This window comes from Mustela nigripes, chromosome 4, assembly GCF_022355385.1.
Source record: "Mustela nigripes isolate SB6536 chromosome 4, MUSNIG.SB6536, whole genome shotgun sequence".
Taxonomy (NCBI): Eukaryota; Metazoa; Chordata; class Mammalia; order Carnivora; family Mustelidae; genus Mustela; species Mustela nigripes.
The window spans coordinates 162124201-162137481 of NC_081560.1; the positions used below are offsets into that span (position 1 = coordinate 162124201).

The window sequence follows — 13281 nt, forward strand, 5'->3', positions numbered from 1 at the left end:
TTTGGCTCTGTGGTTCTGTGTCAAGGTCAAGTCTGCTTGACTTGACTTTACTACTTGACCTTACTACTCAAGTTTGTAGTACTTACCTTTACTACTTGACCTTCCTACTCAAGTCTGCTTGACTCTTTGGCTTCAGGCTTTTTCTAGATCTTTCTGGGGTAGCCTAGGTGTCTTGTCTGATATGCTCCACAGTCCTGCTTCCCCGTGGCCTTCCTGGAGCACTGGTAGGTTGGCTAATGTTCTGGTTTGCTGGGAACTTTCTTGGCTTTAGTGCTGTAAGAACCATATCCTGACACCCACCCCCCACCCCCAGTCTTGGACAAACCTAGATGGATCGTTGCCCTGAGTGTGTGTCTCCTGTGTGCCTTCTCAGGTCCATAATCTGCAGGAGCTGCGGCGAAGTGCCTCGTTGGCCACCAAGGTCTTTATCCAGAGAGACTACAGTGATGGGACCATCTGTCAGTTCCAGACCAAATTCCCCCCAGAGCTGGACAGCCGGGTGAGGATGACTTTTTCCCCCTCAACTTGGAACACAGGCCATGAGGGAGTCGAGGACTTAATCAGACATATTTCTTTTCCAGGATAAAACTAACATGTGTCACAATACTTGTTCAGTCACTTCACATGCAGGCGTTAAACCATGTCCCTGACATTGTCTTGCCGTCCCCGCATGAAAAGTTAAAACTGGGAAGGCCTCACATTTCCTAGTTCAGCATCCCCCAAACGTCAGAAGCACAAGACTCACCCAGAGAGCTTGTTAAACAAAATTGCGCTCCTTAGTCCTGAGATGGCGGTGGCTTCGGCTGCCTCCCCTCTTCAGCAGCAGTTCTCAGCCCTAGCTGCAGAGCTTAAAAAAATCCTGATGCCCAGGTCATCAACCAAGGGCTCTGTCCACAACCTCTCTCTCCAGACTCAGCTACCTGCGTGTCTCACGGACCACCAGCCCCTGGCAAGGGTCAGCTCCTGCTGCTGGCTTTTGCTTCTGGCTTTGGGATGGCGCGTATGGCCCTCCCCCCAGGCCTCTGTAGAACTGGCCTGGGGTTGTCGTCCACCCTTTGGAGGGTGGCGGCAGACCCTGGCCCTTCCACTCAGCAGCCCAGGCCCATCTGAATGGGCTTGGGAAGGTGGGGCCGGGCTGCCTTTTGCTAATCCGATCCCTAACTAACTTTTAGGGATCTATGACGCTCCTCATCTCATCAAAGGACAAGCCTGTCCTTTGGGGCATAGGGACTCTTGGGGTAGAGCATAATTTTCTCTTATGCATTTACTCCAGATCTGTGTAGGGACAGTGACTGGGGACCCCAAAGCTTCTGACTATTCTTGGGGAGACCTTTTGTCCTAGTTGGGGGTGGAAGGTCCCTAACCTGTGTGATGGACTGTTCTGATCCTCTACAGTGGTGAGTGGGAAAAGGGGTGTTCCAAGGAATGTAAAAAATGGAGCTATAGACACTTTGACACTTGTTGAACTTGGAGCATGACTTTCTAATCTAGTGTAGGGTTATGTGTAGTGTAGGGTTATGTATCAAAGAGCACAGTCTCAGGTCCTGTGTAACCTTGGACAAGTTCACTCAAGTATTTACTGAGCAACTGCTCTGTGTGAGGCATGGGGCGTCTAGAAGTGAAGTCTCGGAGTTTTCTCTTAGAGGGTATGAAGAATAATGTAGTAGCTCCGGGGGTGACCAATACTAGAAAAATAAGGGGGGAAATCACAGGGCTGGAGGAGCTGGGGAGAGGTGAGTGGTGGGGGAGGTCTGTGAGATAAAGTGAGACCTGAGCCTGGGGTGGGGGAATCTGGGGAAAGAGTGTTGCATCCAAGGACACAGGCACAAAGATTTGCGCATTTGCAGGAAGCAGCAGGGCAGTTCGAGTGGCTGGAGTGGGGACTGGGGGTGGGGCAGGAGAGTAAGAGGCAGGCTCAGGGGATGCAGGGCTAGACCCTGTAGGCCCTACAGGGCCTAGCAGGCATTGTAAGAACCTCTTGGATTTTACTTAGAGAGAGATGAGATGGCTTTGGAAGCTCTTTTTCAGAGCTGTGACAAGCTCTGGCTTTAACAGGCTCTCTTAGCAGGGCTGGGGGCAGAGAGACTAGTTAAGAGTCCAGAGATGATGGCAGCCTGGACCGCAGAGCCGAGCTTTGATCTGCTGAAAGTGAAAAAATGCACGAAATTGTGTTATTTATTTTAAAAATTTTAAAAAAGATTAGACTTCGCAAAGTTTTTTTTCAGATGAGGCAATTGATTAATTCATTTTTAAAAGATTTTATTTATTGGGGTGCCTGGGTGGCTCAGTGGGTTAAAGCCTCTGCCTTTGGCTCAGGTCATGATCCCAGGGTCCTGGGATGGGCTCTCTGCTCAGCGGGGAGCCTGCTTCCTCCTCTCTCTCTACCTGCCTCTCTGCCTACTTGTGATCTCTCTCTGTCAAATAAATAAATAAAATCTTAAAAAAAAAAGATTTTATTTATTTACTTGAGGGAGAGAGAGAGGGTGCCTGAGCAAAGAGAGGCCGAGGGGGCTAGAGGGAGAGGGAGGGGCAGAAGGAGAGGGTTGGGCAGAGGGAGGGGGAGGTGCAGAGGGACAGGGAAAAGCAGACTGCCTGCTGAGCACAGAGCGGGACAAGGGGCTCTATTCCAGGACCCTGAGATTATGCCGAAGTCAGATGCTTAAATGACTGAGCCACCCAGGTGCCCCAGCAATAGCTTAATTTGATCTACAGTTGCCAGATGAATTTATAAAAATCTTATTATTATTTTTTAATTGAAGAATAATTGACATACAATGCTATATTGTTATCTGAAAGTGCCTTTAGGGTTCCTGGGTGGTTCAGTTGTTAAGTGTCTGCCTTTGGCTCAGGTCACAATTCCAGGGTCCTGGATCGAGTCCAGTGTCAGGCTCCCTGCTCCGTGGGAAGCCTGCTTCTCCCTCTCCCACTCCCCCTGCTTGTTTTCCCTCTCTTGCTGTTTCTCTCTGTCAAATAAATAAGATCTAGGGACGCCTGGGTGGCTCAGTCGGTTAAGTCGCTGCCTTCAGCTCAGATCATGATCCGGGGGTCCTGGGATCGAGTCCCGTGTCGGGCTCCTTGCTTGGTGGAAAGGCTGCTTCTCTCTCCGCCTCTGCCTGCCACTCTGCCTGCTTGTGTGTGTGATCTCTCTCTCTGACAAATAAATAAATTAAATATCAAATAAATAGATAAAAAAATAAAATCTAAAAAAAACCCCCAAATACACACACACATACATGTATATAAGCTTTTTAAAAATAGAAGGCATAGAAAGTGCTTAATGTTAGCTATTATGATTATTGATGCAGGCAGGACAGTTGTGCAAACACACAAGGCTGTTGTGTGCTTTGTGACCTCTTAGCTTGAGGGAAGTGCCCTGTCCTGGAGAGACACTCCTGAGGTCTTACACAGTCTTAGGCAGTTGGAGTCCCATTCAAACATGGGGGGCCCCTACCAATTAGGACCTGGGCGCTTTCACAGCTATCAAAATGGGAAGGGTGACAAAGTCACTAGGATTCCTGCCTGAGCCCCTGCAGAAAATGTTCACATCTGTGATATGGTGGGAATTTCTTGCCTCCAAGGGAGGCCAAGCAGCCGTTCTTATTTCCATTTTGTAGACGTGGAAACTGAGGCTAGAGTAGTAAAGTCATTAGCAAAAGGCCACATGGCTAGTGGATGGTCGAGTCTGGACCGGACCCTAGGTCTCCTGATTCCCAGTCCAGTGCTCCACAGGCACCTGCCCCTTCTCTGGTCTTGCCTCTGGGCATCTCCCCCTACCAGCCTGGGCCTACCACTGCCATCCTCCCTCCCACCTGGGACTGTCCACAGTCCAGGGAGGCTGACCTCAACATGGTTCCCTGTCCCTCTCCCCCTCCAGATTGAGCGGCAGCTCTTCGAGGAGACTGTGAAGACCCTCAACAGCTTCTACGCAGAGGCCGAGAAGATTGGGGGCAGCTCCTACCTCGAGGGCTGCCTGGCCTGTGCCACGGCCTACTTCATCTTCCTCTGCATGGAGACCCACTACGAGAAGGTGGCTCCCTTTCCCACTGCCCTGCATCCCTGCCCCCAGGGCGCCCCCGCTGCTCGCTCATCCTCCACTGGCCCCTCTCCTTGCAGGTTCTCAAGAAGATTTCCCGCTACATCCAGGAGCAGAATGAGAAGATCTTCGCCCCTCGAGGCCTCCTGCTCACGGACCCCGTGGAGCGCGGGATGAGGGTTGTATCCTTCCTGGCTGTACTGTGTAAGGGCATGGAGTTGCCAACCAGTGGGGTCCCTGGTGAGGCCCTGTGTTAGAAATAGGGACCACCGTAGGGACCTCTGCTCAGGGATTTCCTAGGATTCCCCACCTCATGGGTCATCCGCTCCCTTCCCCCACAAGGTATCAATGCCCTTTGTGAATTTCAGGGTTTGCTTTTATCCAGCTGTATGTATTCACTGCTCAACACATGCCAGGTACCATATTAGCTGCTTTAAAACTATGCAGTTCTCCCTAAAGGTGGGTGACTCTTACTTGTCTCATCCATGAGCACACTGAAATTCAATCACTGGCTCAGGGTCACCGAGCTGGTGGACATCAGAGCCAGGACTGGAGCCCAGGCCCACACATCGCTCTGAGGCTGTTTGCCCCTCAGGGAGTGGGCAGATCTCCCATCCGTTGACATGCCTGCAGTCTCATGGACTCCTGTGTGTGCCTCCTGGCGTCCCCCTTCCAGAGATCAGGAAAATAGAAATCTTGATGGGCGGCTGGTCCAGGGCTGGGTTTTATGTCTGCTCGTCTGGAAAACTGTGTGCACACATCCCGCCCTCAGTCATTAGCAACCTGAATAAAATTGCTAAAAAATAAATTTTGCTAGAAACTTGAGAGGAAAAGAGTAAAGAAAACACAAACACCGGGATCCTCTGTTCACCTCGCCCTGTGAGAGGGGCTGCCTTTTATTGAGCCTTTCCTAAGCGGGCATTGTGCTTACAGCTTTACATGCGTGATTTCAGTCCAGCCCCAGGCAAACCCCGAGACTGTAGGATCACCACCATTTTACTACCGATCAATAGGTAACACGGTAAATGACCCGTCTAAGGCCACATCGCTGGAGTCTAGGCGAGTGAGGCTTTGAAAGCAGAACACCGAAGTCCTCCCGCTCCCGCAGGGCCACTAGAGCAGGAGCAGCTGGGAGCAGGGCCCTCGGGGTGGCTGTGCACATGCCCCGAGTCCTTGCGTGCGGGAGCGCGGCGGGCGGGGTCTAGTGGCTTGTGCCGCCATCCGCCCTCCTTGCTATCTGGGAAGCTGCCCCGGCGGGCCTCCCGCTCCCCTGCTGGCCTCGATCTGCGGGTGGGTCCGCCCCTTCTCAACAGCTGCCAGGGCGTACGTCCTTAACGCCGCCGCAGATCGAGATCTCCATCTACGAGGACCGGTGCAGCAGCGGCAGCTCCAGCAGCGGCAGCAGCTCGGGCAGCGGCAGCAGCGGCGGGGGCGGCGGGGCGGGGGCCCGGTGACTGGCCGAGAGTCCCTGCAGGGAGGTGTATGGCCGGACTGAGGGCCTCTCAGACCTGCGGCGGCTGCGCTACCAGAGCACCCGCTTCTGAGTCATTCTCTGGGCCCCCGCTCTGCTCCCCGGGGCGGGAGGGAGGGTGACTGGCCTGGTGTCCTTGCGGGCCCTTCTCCCGGGGCCCCTCCCGCACTCCTGCCCCTCGCCCCTGGCAGGACGGCCCACTTCCTGATCTGGCATTTCCCCCAGGAGTCAGGTCTGGTCAGGCGCAGCCAGATCTTCCAGGGGAAGGCTGGGACCTGGTGGGAAACGCGATTTGGACAGCCCTTTTCTTCTGCCTCTCCACTCCCAACACCCCGGAGGCGGGGCTCAGGTCCCAGAGAGAATTCCTATCCCGCATGATTCCTCAGCCCAAATCCCACATCCACCAGGACTCTCCCCCGCCCCCAGGGTCCTGCTCCCGGTGGCTGTCTCCCAGTGTCTGCTCTTTCTGGTGCCACTGCTGGGGCTCTGCCTGTCTGTGAACCTGCCTCCACTGGATTTGAGGTCTGGGGAGATGGGAGCCACTCAGTCCCCTCCTGACCCCTTCTAGACTCATGGCTCCCCCCCCCCCCACTCAAAGCCTGAAGGCCACATGGGCCCTGCCAAGAAACCTCCGACTCCTGAGATTTTGCAGGACATCGGGTGCTGGCTGTGGGGTGCACAGCCTGGGGCTCTGGGAGGTTATGTGAGGCCTAGAGAAATGCTTCATGGAGACTTATAGCTTTGGGGGCTTTGAACCTCCAGGATGGGAGCCAACTTCTCGAGATTGGAAACTGGGTGTATGAGAGAATGAGTGTGTGTGCACGCAGGTGCGTGTGTGAGTGCATATACGTGAGAGCACTGTGTGCACGAGCGCATGTGTGGCTGTGCAGCTGTGTGTGTGAGCACACCCGTGAATACATGTGTGTGAGTGCGTGCGCATGTGTGAGTGCACCAGTCCGTTCCCCTTCTGTGCCAGGCCAGTGACTGCCCCTCTGCCTCCTCTCTTATCTTTGTATGTAATGGTCTGTGGCTGCTTCCCTGCAGAGGTCCAGCCTGCCCCTTTGTAAATAAATGTCCTAAAGCTCCTTGCCCCTTGCCTGGGGCTGCCAGCTTGGCTCTTCTTCCTCGTCTCTTCCCCACCTGCAAAGTTCTCCCCATCTTCTGATTCTACTGTGTACATTCTAGCAAAAGAGAAGTTGGGGGTCTGGGAGAGCCAATCTTCTGGAGCCTTCCATGTCCTTCTCCCAGCCTTCCCGGTCCATGACAGGGCAGCAGGGCCACACATGCTGCATATTCAGCCCGCCCAGACTCTGGAGCTCTTTAAGGCTGCATAAGCAAGTCCTCCTTGGATGTTCAAAGGAGTTGGCAACCTATAGGGGAAAAGGCAAACTCCTTTCTTGAAAGGGAAGAGAAGCACCCAGCCAGTGTGGCTCTGCATGCCAAGGCCCAGGGCGCCAATGAGGAAGAAGCAGCCCCCATGCCTGGATGCCCGGATGAGGGACAGCAAGCGACTGCCTGCCTCAGGTGGCAGGAGGTGCTAAAAGGGCATCTGGAAGACCAGCCACTGCAGGGAGCTTTCTAGAACCAAAGAGGGGCCTGGTTTTCTCTTGGATGAGACAGCAGTCTGTGGGAGGGTGGTGCCTACCCAGGGGGTTGCAGAGGGCAGCCTAGTTCCTGGGGTGGGTCTGCGTCCAAGGATTCCCCCAAAGAGGGTGGTGATCCAGTGAGCTCCACGGCAGCGCCCCTCCCCCGACCGTCCCCTGACCCCTGGGCCCGGCCCATGCCCTCCCTGGCCCACTGTGGGGCCAGGCCTTATGTCTGACCGGTGCCTCTCCTGTGGGATGGCTGGGCACAGGTGATGCAGTGGCCTTTGGTTTTATTATTTCTTTTTCCAATAAAAGGACTTGCCCAGCTTGAGGCTCTGTGCTGCTTCTCTCGCCTGTGGTGGTGGGCTGCTAGTTCCATGCCCCAGGCCTACAGCGAGGGGAGGCTCAGCCGCCCACCCGCCTCATGCCAAGGAGGTGGGGCTGAGCATGTTCCTGGAGGAGCATGAGTCTGACCCGGGCAGGACCCACCCTGTCTTCTCGGAGTCGGTATTCTAATGGGGAGGCTACATTCTGGATCCTCGAATCTGGAGTCTTTATGGGAGGTTTGCAGCCTTGGGTGGGGGGAACCACTTGACTGAAACCCCGGGCAAAAGCAATGAATTGATTAAATACCCATTATTTGAACCTTTAACCTGGGTTTAGGGACTGTTAGGAGCTGGATCACAGAAGTCACCCTGTTTTAACGACTAGAAAAGCATGTGAGTGTTGGAACCTAGCAGGGTTGTGTCTTGCATTCTATAAAAGTAACATTTACTGAGCACCTATAGTGTGCCAGATGCTTTGGTAAATCCATATGCTAGAGCTGGGTGGGGATTTAAAGATCATCTAAATGAGGCAGAATGGAGGCCCAGAGCGGCCGCATGACTTGCCCCAGGTCACACAGCTGGGTGGGATCATACCAAATCTAGAACTGAGACCACCTGACCCACTGCTCACTCTGACACCATGGGGACGGCATCCCAATGGAAGTTGCCTTACGCTGCGGGGCGGCCAGGATCACATGCTCAGGTCTGTGGACGAAGAGAGTGTCTCACCCTACTGTGAGGACAATGGCTCCAACCTCAGGGTGGGGACTTTGGGGAGATCCCCTCTGGGGGTTGCTGAGAGGGACTCTGGTGGCTTCCATGCTTGTCCTTACAGCTCTGGAGAGGCAGCTGGGCCTTAGCCTGAACCATGGGGAGGCCTGGGCCCACTGCCTGTGCTCAAACCTGGGGTGTGTGGGCAGTGGTCACAGTGGAGATGGTTCTTTAACACGGGGATAGGTTCATTCTGCCCTGTATGTGAGGTTGTCAGTCGTTATGTTAAACAATAGTAGCTAACATTTATCACTTACTCTGTGCCAGGCACTAGGGTAAGACCTGACATAGTCATTCAATCCTCACAACAACCCAATGGTATGGACTTTTATTCCCATTTTATAGATGAGGAGACTGAGGATCACAGAAGTTAAATAACTTGCCCAAAGTTACACAACTAGGAAGTGGCAGAGCTTGGCTTTGAATCTAGGCAGGCTGACTCCAAACTGTGGGGAAGATGAGTAACCCCGCTTCAGGGACCCTATCAGAGCTTGAGGTCCTCAGCCATCCTAGGTAAGGATTTGCCAGATTCCCAGGTAAGGACGTGGAGCTGTGCCTGGATCATCCAAGCCCAGGGCTGGTACCTCTAGGCATCACGAGAGTGGGGGTGGGGCTGTGCCCTCACAGACCTGCGGGGCCCACAGAGGCAGCCTGGTGAAGGGCAGAGTGGGGAGAAGCAGGTGAGGCGTGGCTTCTCCCTCCCTGGCTTTCCTGGGTGGGCTCAGTTACAGGGGGGAGTGGCCTCTCCTGCGCGTCCCGCCGCAGCCGTGTCTCTGCCTCTCCGCTTGCCAGTCAGGAACGGACGCTGTCAGGCCTCTGGCAGCACAGGAACCCCCAGGCAGCTCTGGGCTGCCATTCCCTTCCTTACTACCGCCAGACTCCGCTCTCTAGCTTCCTCTGGAGTGTGTGAAAACCACAGGGTTTACAGCAGCTAATTGCGCCACCGAGTGGCAGAATCGAGCACTGCACCCTGGAATCAAAGCCGCTTGGGAAATATTCCTAGAATCCCCCAAACCCGAAGCCGCTTCCACCAGCTTTCAGAGGAGATGTGGGGCAAAGATGGAGTCCAGCTGGTGGTGACTCTCCTTCTGGCCAGCCACGGGGTTCTTCCTTTTTCCTGGGAACGCCTGGCTCCCTTCTCCACAGTTCCGGAAAGACTTATAATTAAGGAAGGTGTCTGGCAGGAGGCACCTGCACCTGCTTTTGGCTTTACTCTTGACCAAGGATGAAGGCAATGCAAATAGCATTCCTCGTCAGACCTGACTGGAGCTCAAGCTTCATGAGTAGCACATGGTGGAAACTTCTTGAGCCTCAGTTTCCTTCCCCAGCTGTAAAATAGGGGTCCTAATACTTGATAAAATTGCTCAGATCAGTGCCTCTCATCCTTGGTTGCAATCACTGTCACCCAGAGAGAAGGTGAAACCGCTGATCTCTGTTTCTATCTCCGGAAATGCTGATTTCATTATTCTAGGGTGCAGTCTGGACATCAGGGTTTTTTTTTTTTTTTTTAAGTTTCCCTGGAGATCCTAGTGTGAAAATGAGGTCAAGTATCCCTGATTTCGACAGTACCTACAGCCTAGGAGCCTTTTCATAGAGCTCTGAAAATGTCGGCGAACCAAATAAAAGTTAAGAAAAGCAACAAGATGCAAAATAACTACACGTGATGACCTCACTTATAGCAAATTCTAATTCAGGCAAAACAAATCTATGGTGTTAGGGGTCAGGAGAGCAGCTGCCCTGGGGTGGGGTATAGTGAACAGAAGGGGGTCTGGGGAGATTGCTGGGTACCCATGATCTGTTTCTCCAGCAGAGTGCTGGCTGCACAGATGGGCTCGTTTTGTGAGAACTCGTGGAGATGTACACTGAAGATTTGTGTATTTTTCTATACATATGGTACATTTCAATAAAATTTACCAAAGTTTATTGGCTCCAAAATAGGAAAAGAAAACACAACACTGAAATTAATGTTTCATTGCATATCTAGAAAATGTAGCACTGTCCAACATTGTCAACTGTCAACCGTGATTCAACTCAACTCTGTGTGTGTGTGTGTGTGTGTGTGTGTGTGTGTGTGTAATTTAGGGCGTGTTGTGGATGTCTAGGACAATGTTTGGTATAATGAGGGGCGGTCCCTGGTACCTAAGAAAATCTTAAAAGAGCCCAGGTTTACCCCAGGAGCTCTGAGCCTTGACCCCATTATGTACAAAACCATGTGCCTTTATCAGGGAAAGGCTTTTGGCAGATTTGTAAAGGGCTATGTGACCACCCCCTAAGAAAAGGCTGAGAACAATTGTTTTTGAGGAGTCAGTGAGAAACTGGCCAAGACTGTGCCTACAGGAAATAAGTGTCCCCTAATGTCTTCTGAGGTTTCCACGTGGCTCTCCTCAGGCAGCTTTGGGAGGATTCATTCTCCTGGCAGCACCCAGGGCAGACAGTGCCGAGCTCCCAGCTCTTCCTCTAAGGGGCCATTTAACGGGCTGGGCCAGTCAGCGACTGCTGGATGGTAGGACTTAGCCTGCAGCCTCCTGGAGCTGCACCGGGGCTTGTGGTTTTGAATCAGGGACGGCAGAGGAGGTGGAGGAGTGGGAAGGGAGTCAGAGAGCTGCCACAGTCTGCCGACCCCAGGTCATGCACTTAGCTACCCTGAGTCCCAGCTCTGTCCTCTGCAAAATGAGAGCAGGAGGAGAATGCATTTTTCTAAATGATGATCTATTTCTACAAAGTAAAATATTACTGTTACTGCTGAAGTTACACCAGGACCTCATTATACACTGGCCTTGTGCTACGGACTTACAGCCAGGTTCCAGGTTCTTGCATAGAACAAACATACTTATCTAAGGGTTTGCTGATTCCCTAATATATGCTAGGAACATTCATGTACATTATTATTCCATTTAGTTCTCTCACACTCTGGTGGGCGGTTATATTTGAATTCTTATTTTATAGATGAGGAAACTGGCGTTCCAAGTGGTTAGGTAGCTTGACAAGCGCCCACAGCTAGTAAATGTCAGAGTAAAGACCTGAACCTAAGTGTCAGAGCCCAAACCCTGCTCTCATTCTGCCAGCGTGTCACTCTGCCAGGCGAGTGGGAGACTCCGTTTGACCTAACGGCAGACTCCAGACCTAGGGAGAAGCATGTGGGCAAGTGTGGACACAGAAAAATTAGCTTTACAGAGGCATGATGGGGCTCGTTATTTTGGAGTAATTCAAGTTATCGATTTCTGTAATGGAAAAGTGACTGGGGACCAGCTACCACCTGAGAGCAGTCTGAGCAAAGCCCCGGAAGGGGGAAATGTTATACATGGCTTACTGGAACTTGTGGATGGCAATGGCCTTCTTCCCTCTGTCCCCCGTTCCTTGGTAAACTCTTGGAGGGTGGCGGATCTCGTCTTACTCATCTCCACCACCTCCGTGCCCCTGGCCCCTGTGCCTGTCAGGGGAGTGGGCAATGCAGCCCACCAGGAGGGCTGGCAGGCAGAGACAGGCAGCAAAGACAGGAAGGTACAGATGTTAAATGCCCCTGGGGCAACGTGACCTGAGATCCCCTTAGGCAGACGCAGACCTGTAAGCGGCCCTGATGCTACAGTTCGACTGCACGTGGCCACAGACTAACTCAAAGGGTAGAGGCAGCGACCCCAGCCCTCCCCTGTGCTTGCAAAGCTGCTTTGAGTTGCCCTGGCCGTGAGATCTCATGGCTCTGCTCGTGATCTCCACCTGTCCTGGGAGGCGAGGGAGGGAGGAGGAAGTGTGCATCCTCCTGGGGCTGAGTACATTTTCTGGAAAGTTTGGGTCTGGGGCCCTAGAGAATGGAGCTTCACGGTTGGGTGGGTGGATGGACGGACAGACAGGTGGATGCATACAGAGAAGATGGGTGCCGGGAGAGGACTGAGGGTTCAGAGGTGAGTGAGAGGGCGGCCTGGCTGGAGATGGATGCTCACAGACCATTTACAGGCAGAGGCAGGTGAATGGATGGGTACTGATCAGCCCTGTGCTCCCCAGGGCAGATCTACATACAGGGCTGGAGCTCTTCAAAGGAAAGATACTGTGGCACCAGGTCCCCAAATGAACTCTGCATTTGAGTGATGGATGTGTCTCGTTGGGAAGGATTCTTACAGGTCTAACATCACCCCGGTTAATGACTTATGGATTGTTGTAAAATCAGGCAGTGCTAGAAGTGAAAGCAGGAGATTAAAGGGCCTGGGACAGATTTTTTAATAATATCTGCATTTTATCAGTCAGGCGCTGCACTGCGTGCCGTGCAAGCTTTAGCTCGCAGCTTTGCGCGTTGTTAGGCTTCCTTTCGTGGAGGAAGAAACTGAGGTTTGGAGAGAGGAAGGGGCGTCAGGTCACTCACAGGTCTTGGCGGGGGGGGGTTACGTCTGGGAGTCAAGCCTCAGTCTGCCTGATCCCAGAGTCTCAGGGCAAATAGAAGGTGTTAAAGGCAGATGGAAGGAAGGAGGGAGGGAAGGCCATAGGAATTTTGGATCAGCCCTCTAAGAAAGAATGCGGCATTCTGGCCCACGAGACAGATTCTGTGTTGGGGTGAGGCTTTGAGACCCCTCTCTTCCCTCTTTCCTCTCTCGTGTCTGCCTTCAAGGCCTATAAATCTTGAGCCAGGGCACCTGAAAATGCAGTGCAACGACGTATGGGGTTTACCTTCCTCCCCGTGGCCCCAACTTGTTCCTCTGCCATGGTTCCCGTGGGCAGTCGGGGAGCTGATCGGGCTTGTCTCCTTCCCCAGGAGCTCTGCACTCAGGTCTGGGGTGGAGGAGGAGAGTTAGCCCTTAGATTGATCTTTCGGGGGAGAGAGGGCTACGTTACGGATTCTGAGTGATAGGTCCTTCATGGCTGCCGCGGAGCCATGAAGAAGGATGATGAGTTCCCTCTCCAGCGAGTATTCTGAGCCCCAGGGTCCCCTTCAGGCAGGCAGGCCAGGCTCATGAGGTTCTAGGCAGGGGTGATGCAGGTCACCTCCACCACCTCCGTGCCCCTGGCCCATGTGCCTGTCAGGGGAGTGGGCAATGCAGCCCACCAGGAGGGCTGGCAGGCAGAGACAGGCAGCAAAGACAGGAAGGTACAGATGTTAAATGCCCC

General features: G+C 53.2%; 2 protein-coding genes across 4 annotated transcripts in view; one reads left to right on the plus strand and one right to left on the minus strand.

The window, feature by feature from the left end:
• The first annotated feature begins 236 nt into the window (after window positions 1-236).
• Window positions 237-4290, plus strand: GOLGA7B (golgin A7 family member B). The gene is made up of 4 exons (XM_059397707.1): window positions 237-275; window positions 374-499; window positions 3875-4027; window positions 4114-4290. The coding sequence occupies exons 1-4, from the start codon at window positions 237-239 to the stop codon at window positions 4288-4290; spliced, it is 495 nt and encodes a 164-aa protein (XP_059253690.1).
• Window positions 4291-4903: 613 nt separating this feature from the next.
• The window catches only part of CRTAC1 (cartilage acidic protein 1), a 150196-nt gene continuing 141818 nt past the window's right edge, over window positions 4904-13281 (minus strand). For 2 of the 3 annotated variants that reach the window (XM_059398289.1, XM_059398290.1), the window contains one exon: window positions 4905-5501. In XM_059398289.1, coding sequence (XP_059254272.1) covers window positions 5365-5501 — 137 coding nt within the window. In that variant the 3' untranslated portion in view covers window positions 4905-5364. Of the gene's footprint in view, window positions 5502-13281 lie in introns of all 3 variants that reach the window. The other variant, XM_059398294.1, reaches the window with a different exon arrangement.